The sequence below is a fragment of the Procambarus clarkii genome, chromosome 53 (genome assembly GCF_040958095.1).
Source record: "Procambarus clarkii isolate CNS0578487 chromosome 53, FALCON_Pclarkii_2.0, whole genome shotgun sequence".
NCBI classification, from domain to species: Eukaryota; Metazoa; Arthropoda; class Malacostraca; order Decapoda; family Cambaridae; genus Procambarus; species Procambarus clarkii.
In genome coordinates, this window is record NC_091202.1 from 22,105,337 (window position 1) to 22,120,335 (window position 14,999).

The 14,999-nt window shown below is 37.3% G+C and overlaps 1 protein-coding gene across 1 annotated transcript in view; it reads left to right on the forward strand.

The window, feature by feature from the left end:
* LOC123767084 (nucleoside hydrolase) overlaps nt 1-10,382 on the forward strand; it is a 28,960-nt gene extending 18,578 nt beyond the window's left edge. The window contains exons 5-8 of the mRNA XM_045756569.2: nt 1,983-2,122; nt 3,395-3,572; nt 6,522-6,601; nt 9,702-10,382. Coding sequence (XP_045612525.1) covers nt 1,983-2,122; nt 3,395-3,572; nt 6,522-6,601; nt 9,702-9,839 — 536 coding nt within the window. The 3' untranslated portion in view covers nt 9,840-10,382. The remainder of the gene's footprint in view (nt 1-1,982; nt 2,123-3,394; nt 3,573-6,521; nt 6,602-9,701) is intronic.
* The last annotated feature ends 4,617 nt before the right edge of the window (nt 10,383-14,999 follow it).

A 14,999-nucleotide genomic window follows, 5' to 3' on the forward strand; every position in this document is an offset into this window, starting at 1 on the left:
AGTAGCACAGCCACTCAGTATAGTGTGGAGGAAGAGCTTGAACACGGGGGAGATACCAAAGGCACTTAAAGCAGCAGACATAGCTCCTCTACACAAGGGAGGGAGCAAAGCATTGGCTAAGAATTACAAATGAGGTGCACAAATGCCACACAAAATAAAAGTATTTGAGAGAGTGATCAGGAGTCAGATCTCCAGTTTTATGGAGACCAATAACCTCCATAACCCAAGCCAACATGGATTTAGAGCAGGAAGATCATGCCTCTCGCAGCTACTTGACCACAACTCAAAATCACTGAGGCATTAGAGGAAAAACAGAATGCAGACATGGTATACACAAACTTTGCAAAGTCATTTGATAAATGGAACCATAGAGTGATAGCCCACAAAATGAGGTCAATAGGAATACGTAACAGATAAAGTAAGACGATGGATATTCAATTTTGTTAAACAGAATGCAAAGTGTAACAGTTAATCAAATAAAATCGAGTCAAAGCACAGAGAAAAGCTTTATACCATAGGGCACAGTCCTTGCACCACTGTTTTTCCTTATTCTCATATCAGATGTGGAGATAAATATAAGTCACAGCTTCATATCATCATTCGCAGATGACACAAAAATCAGCATAAAAATTACTTCTGTTGAAGACATTTATAAACTACAAGCAGATATTAATAAAATTTTTGACTGAACAGCAGAAAATAATATGATGTTTAACAGTGATAAATTCCAGGTACTCAGGTATGGTAAAAATGAGAACCTTAAAGAATTCTGATAAAGAAAGAAATCTAGGGTGTTCCTGGATAGAAAACCATCACCTGAGGACCACATAAAGAACATTGTGTATGGAACCAATGCTATACTTTCCAACTTCAGAATAATTTTTAAATACATGCATGGTGAAACATTAAAGAAATTATTCACGGCCTTCGTGAGACCAAAACTGTAATATGCAGCAGTGTTATGGTGCCCATATCTCAAGAAGCACATCAATAAACTGGGAAAGGTGCAAAGACTTGCAACTAAATGGCTTAAAAAATTGAAAAACAAGAGCCAAGAGGAGAGGCTAAAGGTGTTAAATATACCAAAGATAGAAGATAAATTAAAAAAAAAGAGGTGGTATGATCACTACATGCAAAATACAGTAGTAATAGGACTCATCAAAATTGACAAAGAAGAATTCTTGAAACCTGGATCGTTAAGAACAAGATGTTATGGACTCAAGAAGACTTCCTTTCTTTAGAGGGAAACAAAGCTGCCAAAAGGCATTAGAAAGTTCTCGTGCAGAGTGGTAGATAGTTGGAACAAGTGAGAATGTGGTAAATGCCAAAACCATCAGTAGTTTCAAAGCATTATATGACAAGGAGCACTGGGAAGATAGAACATAACAAGCAAAGCTCTCATTCTTTAACTAAACTTTGGTAATTACTTAGGTAATTAATGTCACTGTTTCTAATTCAGAATCATCACTTGAGGGCTGAAATTCATGATCAGAGCCTGAAATACTGTAGGTTCCTCCTCATCACTACTGTCATGAACACCACCTTGTTTGACTTGGCAATAATTTTGGCCTGGAAGAAGGATGCTTTCTGTTGCACATGCAGCATTTTGGACCTGGGTGAGGGTGCATCAGCCATGGTTACTACAGTAACAATGATGCCCTGGGTGGGTGCATGGGCTCAGTCAATTATGTTACATATGGAGGACATCCTCTCGAGGCCTGAGGAAGCCAATAAAATACTCACAGAAACAGCACGACTTTTGAATACAACAATGTACCATATATCATCTCCAGGTCATTGAAGTACAGTATATGGGTCAATTTCTCAAGCGATCAGAGCAGTGTAAGGACCAATATATGCTAGATAAAAACTGTTATATTATGTCATACAGTATATAACAAATGAATAGTTATAACAGTAATGCAATATAGTACCTCAGATTACTCAGTACAGTACTATACACTATTTTCTATTTTGACCAGGTTTAGGCAACATCACATCATCTGCAGAATTTAACTTCCGGTGTGACCCTGAGGCAGCAAGGGTGGTGCTGGAGGAAACACTCAAACCTATCCACCTCACACCTTGGGAGATTTGCATCAATGGTATTTCAATACCATATGTAAGCAGTAGTTGGCAATACAGTACCTGTATTATATTTATATACTTATAAATATAATAAGTACAAGTGCAATGGCATTACCCACACTTTAGTACAAGTGTGGGTAACGAATAAATGTTAATTGAGTATTGAAAGTGATAGATATAAACACAGATAGGCTTTCCTTTAAATTATGCATAATGTAGTTTTCTGAGCAGGGTCTCTTTGGTTGTTGTCATAGCCAGGGCCAGACTCCACCCAGGACATTTGCGAAAACCAGGTTCTTGTCGACTCTGAGAACTCCAATTCAACATGTAACTTTTCCAGTGCTCATGCTACATACTTTAGCGACAGGGAGACTATAGAAATCAAAACTCAATTGCCAAGAAATACCACTCATCTATAAAGCAAATAAAACCTCTAGACCCACCCTGTATGCACTGCCTAGATGGATTACCCAGCACTGTACAGATCAATCCCAAAAAGGTTGTGTCATTTAAGTAAGTGGTAGTTATGGTTTACAGTATCAAAGGCCATTCTCAAGTCAATGAAGAGGGCCTACTGTAGCTTTGTTTAGTTAGCTTAAATCTATGACCTCTTGTTCTTAAAGTTCTCATGCTAATGAGTTTCCATTAGTTTCAAAGAGATTCAATCATTTGTTTACCTTATTTGGGATTGTTCATTTGGCAGTTTTGTGGCATTGGTCTCTTTGAACCCAGTAGTGGTCTGGATTGGTTCACTGACTTTATGGGTGATTTTACCAGTGGAATGACAGAATGTCATCTGCTCTCTCTGCTTCTATGAGGGGGTAAGATTATGGCTCTGGTCCTTGGTATGCCAAAGAGAACTGTGCCTGATGCGACCTAGTAGTGGAAGCCATCTCAGCAAGATGACTTCAGGGAGCCACTGGGGCTCCTCTAGAAAGAGGCATTTCATTACATTCAATACTTAGTTTTTTTATCCTCTAAAACTCTATAAATTACCCTATATAATTTTATTAATATATTTGGAAAATTCAGTCCTAGGAAGGTAATTAAGTTTCAGAAAATAATCCTCGAGGGGTTAAATATAGATCAAATAGATAAGTAGAACAGTAATGTTTAAATACAACCAATTACATTTTGCCCATAACTTTTGTGTATGATGTGACTAAATACAGCTTGCTGTCTTAATACAAATTGACTTTTAATAGGTAGGTTACATATGGAATTTCTTCTGTAATTGTAATTTAAATGCCATTAATACAGTTACTATACTTGTAAGAGTATTTATCATACAGCTATTTACTTGCAGTCAGTGCGAGGAAAGATGGGCCAGATCAAGAGCCCTGCAGCAGAGCTCATGAACAAGATTGAAGCTAATATTATCAAGAAAAAAGAATATACAAACTGGATCACCTGTGACCAGCTCGCAGTAGCTTGGCTGATTGATGATGCCAAAAAACAACAGTCAAATGCATCCAGCAAAAAGGGTAAGGATAGCAGGCATACTTGTCAATAAATGAAGGTTGCCAGGCTTTGCATGGTGTTGGATAATGCAGTTACAGTTTTCAAATTCATGAGGTGATTTTTGTATTACTGTACAGTACGTGGATTGGGGCATGGAAGTGGTGCATATTGTGGGGTCATTCTGTACATTATAGCCATAGATTACTGTACCACATTACAGTAGTGTACTTGCATCTTAACAGCCTAGTGTCTGTTAACACTTTCGTCCCCCCGGGGATGTTAGCGACTTCCAAAATTAAAATATTTGTTAAACTCTATTTGTTTTCAGATCATTATGGGACTAGTTGTAAAATGCGCGCCTTTAGATTTCGAACCATTTGATACCAGAATGAACGACGTTGCAAGAAAATTGAAGTGAGAAAACTGAACAGAGTACAGTGGTACCTCAGGTTACGAATTTAATCTGTTCCCAGAGACGGTTAAAATTCGTAAACTGAAGCGAATTTCCCTGTAAGAAATAATGGAAAGTGAATTAATCCATTCCAGACTCCTCAAAAAATTAACTTCAAAATAAATTTTATAACTAATTCACCTAAATCTTTAGTACTAAAGTATGTATAAGATCTTACTTACCTTTATTTATTTATTTATTTATTTATTTATTTATTTATTTATTTATTTATTTATATACAAGAAGGTACATTGGGTTTGTGAGAATACATTGGATAGTACAGTATTTACACTCTTGTAAAGCCACTAGTACGCGCAGCGTTTCGGGCAGGTCCTTAATCTAACAGATAATTTTAAGTAGGTAATTTCTATCAGAATTGATAAATGATAAAGATACATTGCAAGAGAAAAATGAGATGAGAGAGATAAGTAGGTATATTAAAGCACATTGTTATATTAAAGCTCTGATTGATTACATTGACAGCTTGATTAGTAATTTAAACAAGATTAATAGACACCATACAGCAGATTGACAGCACATATAAGACAGCAATGATCACAATGGTAAAGATGTTCAGATTGGGTACATAAAGATTGGGAGACTGGGTAGCAATAGATACAGATAAACAAGATTAATAAACACCATACAGCAGATTGCCAGCACATATAAGAAGACAGCAATGATCACAATGGTAAAGATGTTCAAATTGGGAACATAAAGGTTGGGAGATTGGGTAGCAATAGATACAGTGCAATTTTAAGGCAAAAAGTGAAAAACTATGAAGATGAAATTAGGTACTTTTTAGTATTGATTTTGAACGATGTAAAAGTTGGACAGCTTTTCAATTCAATAGGGAGTGAGCTCCATAAACTGGGTCCCTGTATTTGCATAGAGTGTTTACACAGATTAAGTTTAACTCTGGGGATATCAAAGAGATATTTATTTCTGGTGTGGTGATAATGGGTCCTATTACATCTGTCCTTTACTGATGACTTTTGTTGGTGTATGGAAGACGGTGAAGAGGAGGGGAGGAGGGGAGGTGTTACCAAGCATCAACAACCCAAGGACCCTCTGGAAAACAGCAGTCTCATTCTTTGCCAGAAAAGAAGGAGACGGCTACAACCGAACAAAAATAACCACCAGGACTGAAGGAGCAGAAGCCCCCTGCGCCAGAGGAGAGCATGAAGCTCCACACAAACTAAATAATATTGTCAAATAATGAATTTAAAAATGTCCACTCATGGATGTCAATCAACAAACTCACACTAAACATAGAAAAGACCTACTACATTTTATTTGGTAGTAAATCATCAAATCAAATTCAACTTCAGATAGACAATGTTAACATTACCAATAAAAATGAAGGAAAGTTCCTTGGCCTATACATAGACTGAACTTCAGCACCCACATACAACACAACCAAAAAAATCTCAAAAATGGTCGGCATAATCTCTAAAATCAGATACAGTATTATGTTCCCCACTCTGCTCTCCTTTCATTATGCTATGCACTAATCTATCCCTATTTTATAAATGGTATCTGTGCATGGGGTTCAACCACTACAAATTACCTCAAGCTTATCATCACTCAGCAAAAATTTGCTATCAGAACTATAACAAACCTGTCTTGAGACAACACACAGCCCCTCTGTTTAAGTCCCTTAACATGCTAAACATACACTCACTCCACACATTCTCATTTGCTATTTACATGTCAAAACCTTGTTCCTAAATACTAATCTTGATCTGAAACATTTCCTTGATTGGTGTACTGTAATAGAACCCATGAGCACCACACCAGAAATAAATATCTCTTTGACATCCCCAAGAAACAAAACAAATCTTTGCATACACTCCATGCAAATAAAGAGAACCAGTACTGTACTGTATATGGAACTCACTCCCTGATGAATTAAAAAATTGTTCTACCTATACCTTATTCAAAAGCAAAACCAAAAGGTATCTAATTTCATCCTCATAGTTTCCTACCTTGTGCTTCAAATGCACTGTATCTTGTACTACCCACTTTCCCAATATTAGTACAGTACTTAAGACATATATCTTCACCAGTGTAATCACCTGTCAATTTATATTGTCGTTTTATTTTGATATAAAATTGTGCTACAATGTTCCTTTTCCTCTTACCTGATATGTTAGATTAAGGACCTGCCTGAAACGCTATGTGTGTGTTAGTGGCTTAGCAAGAATGTAAAAATATCAATCTTATGTAATCTCACAAACCCATTTTATCTTCTTGTGAATTAATTATTATTATTATTAGTATTAACTTGAGAATTGCTTTTAAGTACACGGATGGAGAAATATTAAAGAAATCGTTCCCAACATTTGTATGACCAAAATTGAAATATGCAGAGTTGTATTTTGCCCATATCTCAAAATGGTTAAGTGTATTGTGTGATGGTGTATTCTGGAATAGGTGACAAGAGATAGGCTTACTTTCTTTCTTTAGATATTATGGTGCAAACATTCCATGTCATGCTATTTTTTAAATATTTTCTCAGTTTCAGATACTTGTGATGAAGGAAGTGAAGGTTGCCTTGTCAGATCTTCCAGGAGTTGTTTTGCAACTGTTGAACTTAATGTAAGGTTAAATTTTGGATATGTACAGTAATTACATTTTCTCCAAGGTGCTTTACTTATGACACACACACACTTGTTTACAAAAATATGCTACCTGGTTCTACTTATCAATCATATTCAGTATTTTTTCTACCCTATTGCTGTATTATGCAGCTATGATTGTATGGTGGGAAAAACTAGCTTGAATGTAATAAAACGGCAGTTTCTAGGTGAGCCCTGGAGGCTCCCTGAAGCTATTATATACTGATAAGGTACTATCTACTAGGTCTCATCAGCCTTGGAGTTCTATAGGCTTACTAGGGACCAGTGCCAAAACCCAGCCTACTCAAAGTGGCACAGGGAGCATTGACATTTATTTTTGCCTCCTCACCAGGGAAGGCAACCTGAAAGTCAGCGAGTCAAAACAAACCATGGCTGGTTTCAAAAGAGATCAAAGACGCAAAACCCACCTAACGAAATCTCCCAACAATGCATTTTAATTTTAATATACATACATACATACATACATACATACATACATACATACATACATACATACATACATACATACATACATACATACATACAGTGGGGCCTCGACTTATAATTTTAATCCATTCCCAGAGACGGATCCTAAGTCGAAACATCGTATGTCAAAACAAATTTTCCCATAAAAAATAATGGGAATTCAATTAGTCCATTCCACACCCCCAAAAATGTTAACTTAAAAATACATTCTATACTGAAAAAAATTCTCTAACTACAATACTGTATATATGTTTATCTTACCTTTATCGAGGACTCTTGGTTGGCATATGGAAGATGGTGAGGAGGGGGGAGGAGGAGAGGTGTTACTGTTTGGAAGGGGAGTCTGTTTCCATTCTAACATATGGCAGTGATGACTTCTCTGGGGTACTCTCTCTCCTACGTTTTTCTTGCATACCACTGACTGATGCTAGAGTCTAATGATATACATATCAGCCTGGATAGCGCCGGGAAGCCTCCGGGTCTCACCCAGAAAATGGTGTTTCATTACATTTAATGCTGTTTTTTTATATCGCAAGTGATTCAACAAGGGGCTCACAACAGTCACTATACAAGGCATTTTACATCTATGGTGAATCACACAGTTACTAGTCTTGCTCCACACCGAGCCAACTGAGTGGCAGCTTTGTAATCATGTGCAAGAATGTAAAAGCATGCAAAAGCAAAGCAAAGCTTTGCAAGAATGTAAAAATTTCAATCTAATGTAATCTTCTTGTAAATAAAATATTATTATTATTGTTGTGTAAACAAACGATCAAATTTTCTTGGAACTAGAGCAAGCTCAGCCAGCATCTCAGCCCTCAGTTCTAGGACAGATGCAGGCAGTCACCCAATGATCTGGAAGGGTGGAAACAGATTAGTGAGTCACTTGCGCTCATCGAGAAATTGGTGTTTCATTACACTGAATGCTTGTTTTCTGAGGAGAGCTCCTAGTTGCCCCCGTGAAGCTAACTGTCCACAGAGAAGGAAACCATACCTATAATTTAAGAGATGAAATAAGAGAAGGAAAACATACCGATAATGTACCTACTAATCTTCATCTTCAGGACATAGCTGCTCTGGAAAAAGTGTAACACCAGGAATGAGTACAAAACTACAAACCAGGCATAACAGGGTGGATCTCATTGAAACTTATAAAATACTGAACAATTTGGAGGATGTTAATCTGGAATGTTTTTCAAACACTCAGATGTAACACAAACAAGGAGCAACGATTTCATGCTCAACAAGCCACAATGTAGGACAGAACAAGAGGTGCTTCTTCACCTACAGGGTTATAAACCCATGGAACTGCCTACCTGCCAAAGCCACAAATGCCAAAGTTCTGTTAACATTTAAAGTACAGCTGAAAAATCCATCAAGGCAAATGGGGGGACCTTCGACAAGCATCTGGCTTCCTATCCTCTTCGGGGCCATTAGTGTTAGTGGCTCTCAGGTAAATCTCAGGTAAACTCGTGCAAAAATACCTGAAAAATGGTTGCCACCTCATGCCACTCAAGTATGCAGGAACAATATAAACTATGCCAAACCTTGAGGAAAAATAGAGGATTGAGCACTATCCAGGGGGCCCAACAAAGAGGCATACTTCGGGACACACAGGAGGTACAGTACTTAAAACTTAAAGAGAGATTTTCACGAGCTACCAATGGAAAAACTTTAGAATAAAGAAACCTCTGGAAGGATAGTTCCAGTGGGCCTAACAATATGAGGAAATGAATCTTGAAGGAAATAATTAACACCACAACACACACAAGAACAAAAAGTCATGTACCACCTCCAATTGGAAGATGCCTCCTCCAAACCAGACACAGCACCTACACCAGCATGTTAGCCAACAGCCATTCCACGAGCCTCCTGCTGCCGAAAAAATCTAAACATCAACTACAAGACCAACCTCCATGATCAATACCCTATGCCAACCCAAGGTGGATAAGCACCTAAGTGTCAAGCCTCCTCACTCACCATCCACATCCTTTTTCCAAAATTTAAGTTCTTCATCCTTCTTCCTCCTTCCACCTTTACCAAGCCCTTTGGACATCGAACTTTGAACATATTGCCTCCGCTATGGTGCCTGTTGGGTGAATGCGTCCTGCCACCCTTAGTCCGGTGACTTGCGCCATCATTGTAATTACCTAAGTGTAATTATCTAAGTGTAGTTACAGGATGAGAGCTACGCTTGTGGTGTCCCGTCTGTCCAGCACTCTTTGTCATATAACTCTTTGAAACTACTGACGATCTAGGCCTCCACCATCTTCTCACCTAACTTGTTCCAACCGTCTACCACTCTGTTTGCGAAAGTGAATTTTCTTATGTTTCTTCGGCATCTGTGTTTAGCTAGTTTAAATCTATGATTGTGTCAATCTCTTGTTCTACTTCAGCTCCCTTCCCAAGGAAAAAGCATGGGAGGGGGTGGACATGCTTACTAGCTCGTACTGTACTATTTACTGCATAATAAAATTTCAAACCTTTCAATACCATATTTTACTTTTTCTGTTAGTTTTCTAAATAATAAAATGCACTGTATTTATAACAACACATATACAATAATCCTTATCATGTCAATCTTTTTATTTTAGGGTAGTCTGACACGGGGCCAGATGGCAATTGACCATATTGACGACCTGAAGCGAGCACCGAACATCATTATTATGACCAGCATAGATGAAGAGCTCTACCAGCGATATCTTAGAATGGCATTTGGTGGGGAATTTTGAAATATAAATACCTGTAATAAAAAAATATTTATAGGTATCTAATATTTTGTTATACATTTTAATTTCTTAAAAAAATCAATGTTTGTACAATTCTTTAAGAAAAGTTTAAATTAAATAATATGATTTTTTATTGTGTTATATAATATACTGAACAGTACTTAAAAATAGAGAATTTTCAAATAAAAATAAATATTTTAGCACAAGAGTTGAGTATAATTATTGATTTTATATAAGATTTAACCTTCACAGACTTAACTTTACAATTTTTTTGTCTGACCTAAGTGCATATAAAGAACCAAATTCTTCTCTTCTTGACAACTTGGCACCTTCTTTTTATAATTACAGTAATGTACTTACTTACTTACACCTTTCGGTAACGACACTTAAAACTTTCGTTCGCCATGGATAGATATTGTGTCCATAAATATCTCTATGGATGTCTAGTGGGGACTCATGTTGAGTCCAAAATTCAAATACTGTATTTGTTAAAATTCCATTTGTTTTCCGATCATTATGAGACTTGTTTTAAAATGTGGTCCAAAATTCTAAGCCTTTACAATACTCATTGTCCTCTCCTTACCAAGCAAGTAACTGGCAAAAGGTTAAATAATCCCTGGCTCACAAATGGCATAGTCAAAGCAATCGACAAGAAACATGAATATGAAAAAACTTAGGATTGGCCTAGTTGCAAAGGCAGTAGTCAAGAGGTACTCATCAGTGCTCACCAGTATAATAAGAAAAACAAAACTTTCCTATTATGAGAATAGATTCAAAGAAGCAAAAGGCAACATGAAAAGCACACTGGCGAGCCATCTCTAACATCCTAGGAGCTAAACAACATTCACATAACCAGATAAAAATCTCCAAGGAAGGTTATACACCTGCAACAGATCTAGAAACGGCAACTGAATTTAATAGCTTCTTTTCATCAGTTGGTGCTAACCTTGCCCGAAAAATCCCACAGACTCATACATATGTTACCACATATCTTTCAGGCAGCTTTCTTCTCCTTTCACTAGTCAAACCTACAGATGTGTCCATCATTCACTCACTAAAAACTAAAGCTGGGAACATTATTGAAATACCATCCATAGTATACAAGAGTGTGTCCCATGCCTTCATGTGTCAACATGTATCATGCCCCGAGTGACACAGTGCGAGTTTAAAGCACTAGGTAGGAAATTATGATGATGAAATTAGGTAATTTTTTGTTTCATTTTTGAATAAAGCAAAAGTTGGACAGTTTTTCAGTTCATTAGGGAGTGAATTCCATATACTAGGTCCCTTTATTTGCATAAAGTGTTTACACAGATTTAGTTTGGCTCTGGGGATATCAAAGATATATTTATTTCTGGTGTGTTGATTATGGGTTCTATTAATCTGTCCAGGAAGTCTCAGAACAGGGTTTTGTAAATGGCACAAGAGAATGTGTGGAGTGAGTTTATGTTTAGCTTGTTTAGGGATTTACACAGGGCAGCTGAGTGTTGTCTGAATGCAGTTTCCGTGGTGTAGTGGTAAGACACTCGCCTGGCGTTCCGCGAGCGCTATGTCATGGGTTCGTATCCTGGCCGGGGAGGATTTACTGGGCGCAATTCCTTAACTGTAGCCTCTGTTTAACGCAACAGTAAAATGTGTACTTGGATGAAAAAACGATTCTTCGCAGCAGGGGATCGTATTCCAGGGACCATAGGATTAAGGACTTGCCCGAAACGCTACGCGTACTAGTGGCTGTACAAGAATGTAACAACTCTTGTATATATCTCAAAAAAAAAAAAAAAAAAGCAGAGTCTGTTATTGGTCTGATAGATTTTTGCTGGGTGATGATGTGCTTGAGGTAGTTTGCAGAGATTGAACCCCATGCACAGATATTATATGTAAGATAGGGATAGATTAGCGCATAGTATAGTGAGGAGAACATAGTTTGGAACATAATATCTGATTTTAGAGAGTATACCAACCGTTTCTGAGACTTTCTTAGTTATGTGTTGTACGTGGGTGCTGAAGTTGAGTCTCTTGTCTGAGTATAGGCCAAGAAACTTTCCATAATTTTTACTGCTGATGATAACATTGTCTATCTGAAGCTGAATTGCATTTGTTGATTTGTTTCCAAATAAGATGTAGTAGGTCTTTTCTATGTTTAGTGAGAGTTTGTTGGTTGACATCCAGTTAGTTCAGTTTAGTTCATTTATTATGCACCCCATACCCATCTTGTAGGCAGTAGTGGAAAGAGTTACAGAGGCACATAATGGGCCTCTGTAACCCACAATTCATATAGCTAAGCACGTTACAATCTTGATGAGCTGGTTACAAAATTCAATACACATCGCCACATCAGCAATAGGCCCCAAAACCGACCACAAGTACAGTTTCTATTTTAAGCATATATGTGGAGAGATAGTGTCACAATTTATATTTGCATATGTTTTGTTTATATCTTTGTTTTGTATTTCTATATCTTTTGTTTTGTATAGTCCATGTTTATATGTCTTTTCTTTAATTTCATTTATTACCTAGGTTGCCTAGCCTCGCCATACTCCCTTACTCCATTGTACCCCTGTAAGCCCCTTGTAAGCTACCTCATTTTTTTCTTTTGTTGTTCATATTGTGTTTGTTTTGTATAGTATTGTTTATAAATTTTTTCCCCTTTTATAGCTTAATTCTACTTTGTAATTTGCCTTTCTTGCCTTGTTTTCCTGCAACTAGCTTTTTTATGCAGACAAGTATAGACCCAGAACTTAACCTCTTATCCACTATCTATGACAATCATCACTTTAATGATCTAAATTACAGATATTTTGCAGCACATGATGTAAACAATGTATTAACTCATAATCACAATATCTCTGTAATCAACTTGAACGTTAGATCCCTAGGTAAACACTTCAATGATGTTAGTGCCTTGATTGAAACTTTTGACAACAAATTCTCTTTTATTATACTTACTGAAACATGGTTGAAAGAGGATACTACTCAACTCTATAACATGCATAACTACTCAGCAATTCACAACTGTCGTCAGCTTCAGAGAGGTGGTGGCACTGCTCTTTACTACCACCAAGAACTAACATGCTTAAAAGAAATTAGAACTAGAAACTGCTATGGGGAGTATATCTTCGCCAGCTTCAGAGTCAAGGGTGCCGAGTCTGCCCTGTCTGTGGGTGCAGTCTACAGAATTCCTAACACTGATGTGTCCCAATTCAACTCAAACCTTAGAAATCTAATACTCGATAACAGACTGAACAAAAACCATCTAATTATCGCAGGGGACTTTAATATTGACCTCTGCGAGCCTGAACACCCTACTGCTGTTAGCTTCCTCAACTGTATGAATTCCTGCTTCCTCATACCCTTAATCACTAGACCTACTAGAATCACTGATAGCACTGCCACGACTCTAGATCACATCTGGACAAACATACAACCTCTCCGCTTACTTCAGGTATAATCACCGATAGCACTACAGACCATTACCCCACATTTCTCTTAACTAACATTAGCAAACCACCTCTAGAGTCAAGGGAGTTAAGTTTTAGGCTGCACAATGAAACTGCTATAGACAATTTTATAACTGCTGCTGATAATGTCAACTGGGAGTCCTAGTTAGGTAACATAGGGGACATCAACTTAGCAGTGCAATCTTTTCTTCAAAAAACTCTTAGCCTTTATAACACCCACTGTCCTATGCTTACAAAACAAGTCACAACCAAAAAGCTTAACAATCCCTGGCTTACAAAGGGAATACTTAAATCCATTAATAAAAAACATGACCTTGAGAAGAAGTATAGGTTAGGAATTGTCTCCAAAGAATTCTCAAAGAATTACTCATTATTGCTATCTAAGCTAATTAGACGAGCCAAAACTAAATACTACGAAGATAAATTTACCCAAATAAAGAGCAACATTAAAAAAACTTGGAGCACAATTTCACAAATATTGGGATCAAAGAAGACTTTAAATAACAAACCAACACTCCTGTCCAATAACGATGGTCAGCTTTCAGCCTCTGATTCTGCTATTGAGTGCAATAGGTTCTTCTCTTCCATTGGGTCATCCCTTGCAAATGATATTCCATCTTCCAGTACTGACGTTAAGGACTATCTTACAGGTAACTATCCAGTCTCTGTACCTAAAGCCTATTAATTCCACTGACGTCAATGAGATAATCCTTTCCCTTAAAACCAAGGCTAGTGCTCTTGAGGAGATACCAACTTTAATTTACAAAAAAGCCTCCAGACCTTTAGCCCCTACTATTGCATTGCTCTTCAACAAGTCACTTGAACTCCAAACCTTTCCAGATGTTCTAAAAAAGCGAGAGTAACGCCTGTCCACAAATGTGGTGATCTCACAGATGTTAACAACTACAGACCTATATCAATCCTGCCTAACTTGTCAAAAAATTTTGAAAAACTAATCTATAAGCAGCCTTACTCTTATCTAGCCAAACACAATATACTTAGCCCTTGCCAATATGGCTTCAGACCCAAAAAAAGCACTAACGATGCACTTATTAGTATGCTTAACTCGATTCATACAGCTCTTGATAAAAAGGAGTTCCCTGTTGGGTTATTTGTGAACCTGCGTAAAGCTTTTGACACTGTCAACCACCAAAACCTTCTTCTTAAATTACATCATTATGGAGTCAGAGGACACTCCCTGCAATACCTCAAATCCTACCTTACTGACAGGCTCCAGTATGTTTCTGTGAATAATTCAATTTCTCCCACCCTACCCATCAACATTGGTGTTCCTCAGGGCAGCATACTTGGCCCTCTCCTCTTTCTCATCTACATTAATGACCTTCCAAATGCCTCCCAACACCTCAAACCAATTCTATTTGCTGACTACACAACCTTCATTTACTCCAGTCCTGACCCCCGTGCTCTAAATGCCACAGTAAATACTGAGCTAAATAAAGTCCATCTTTGGCTAACTGCCAACAAACTTACCCTTAACATTGACAAAACTTTCTATATTCTGTTTGGCAATAAATCCTCTAATCAAATAAATCTCAAAATAAACAATACCCAAATTTGTAACAAATTAGATGGCAAATTCCTTGGCATTCTCATTGACCAGAAGCTGAATTTCCAGGGACACATTCTAAATATATAAAAAAAGTTTAAAAAACTGTTGGCATTCTTTCTAAGATCAGATATTATG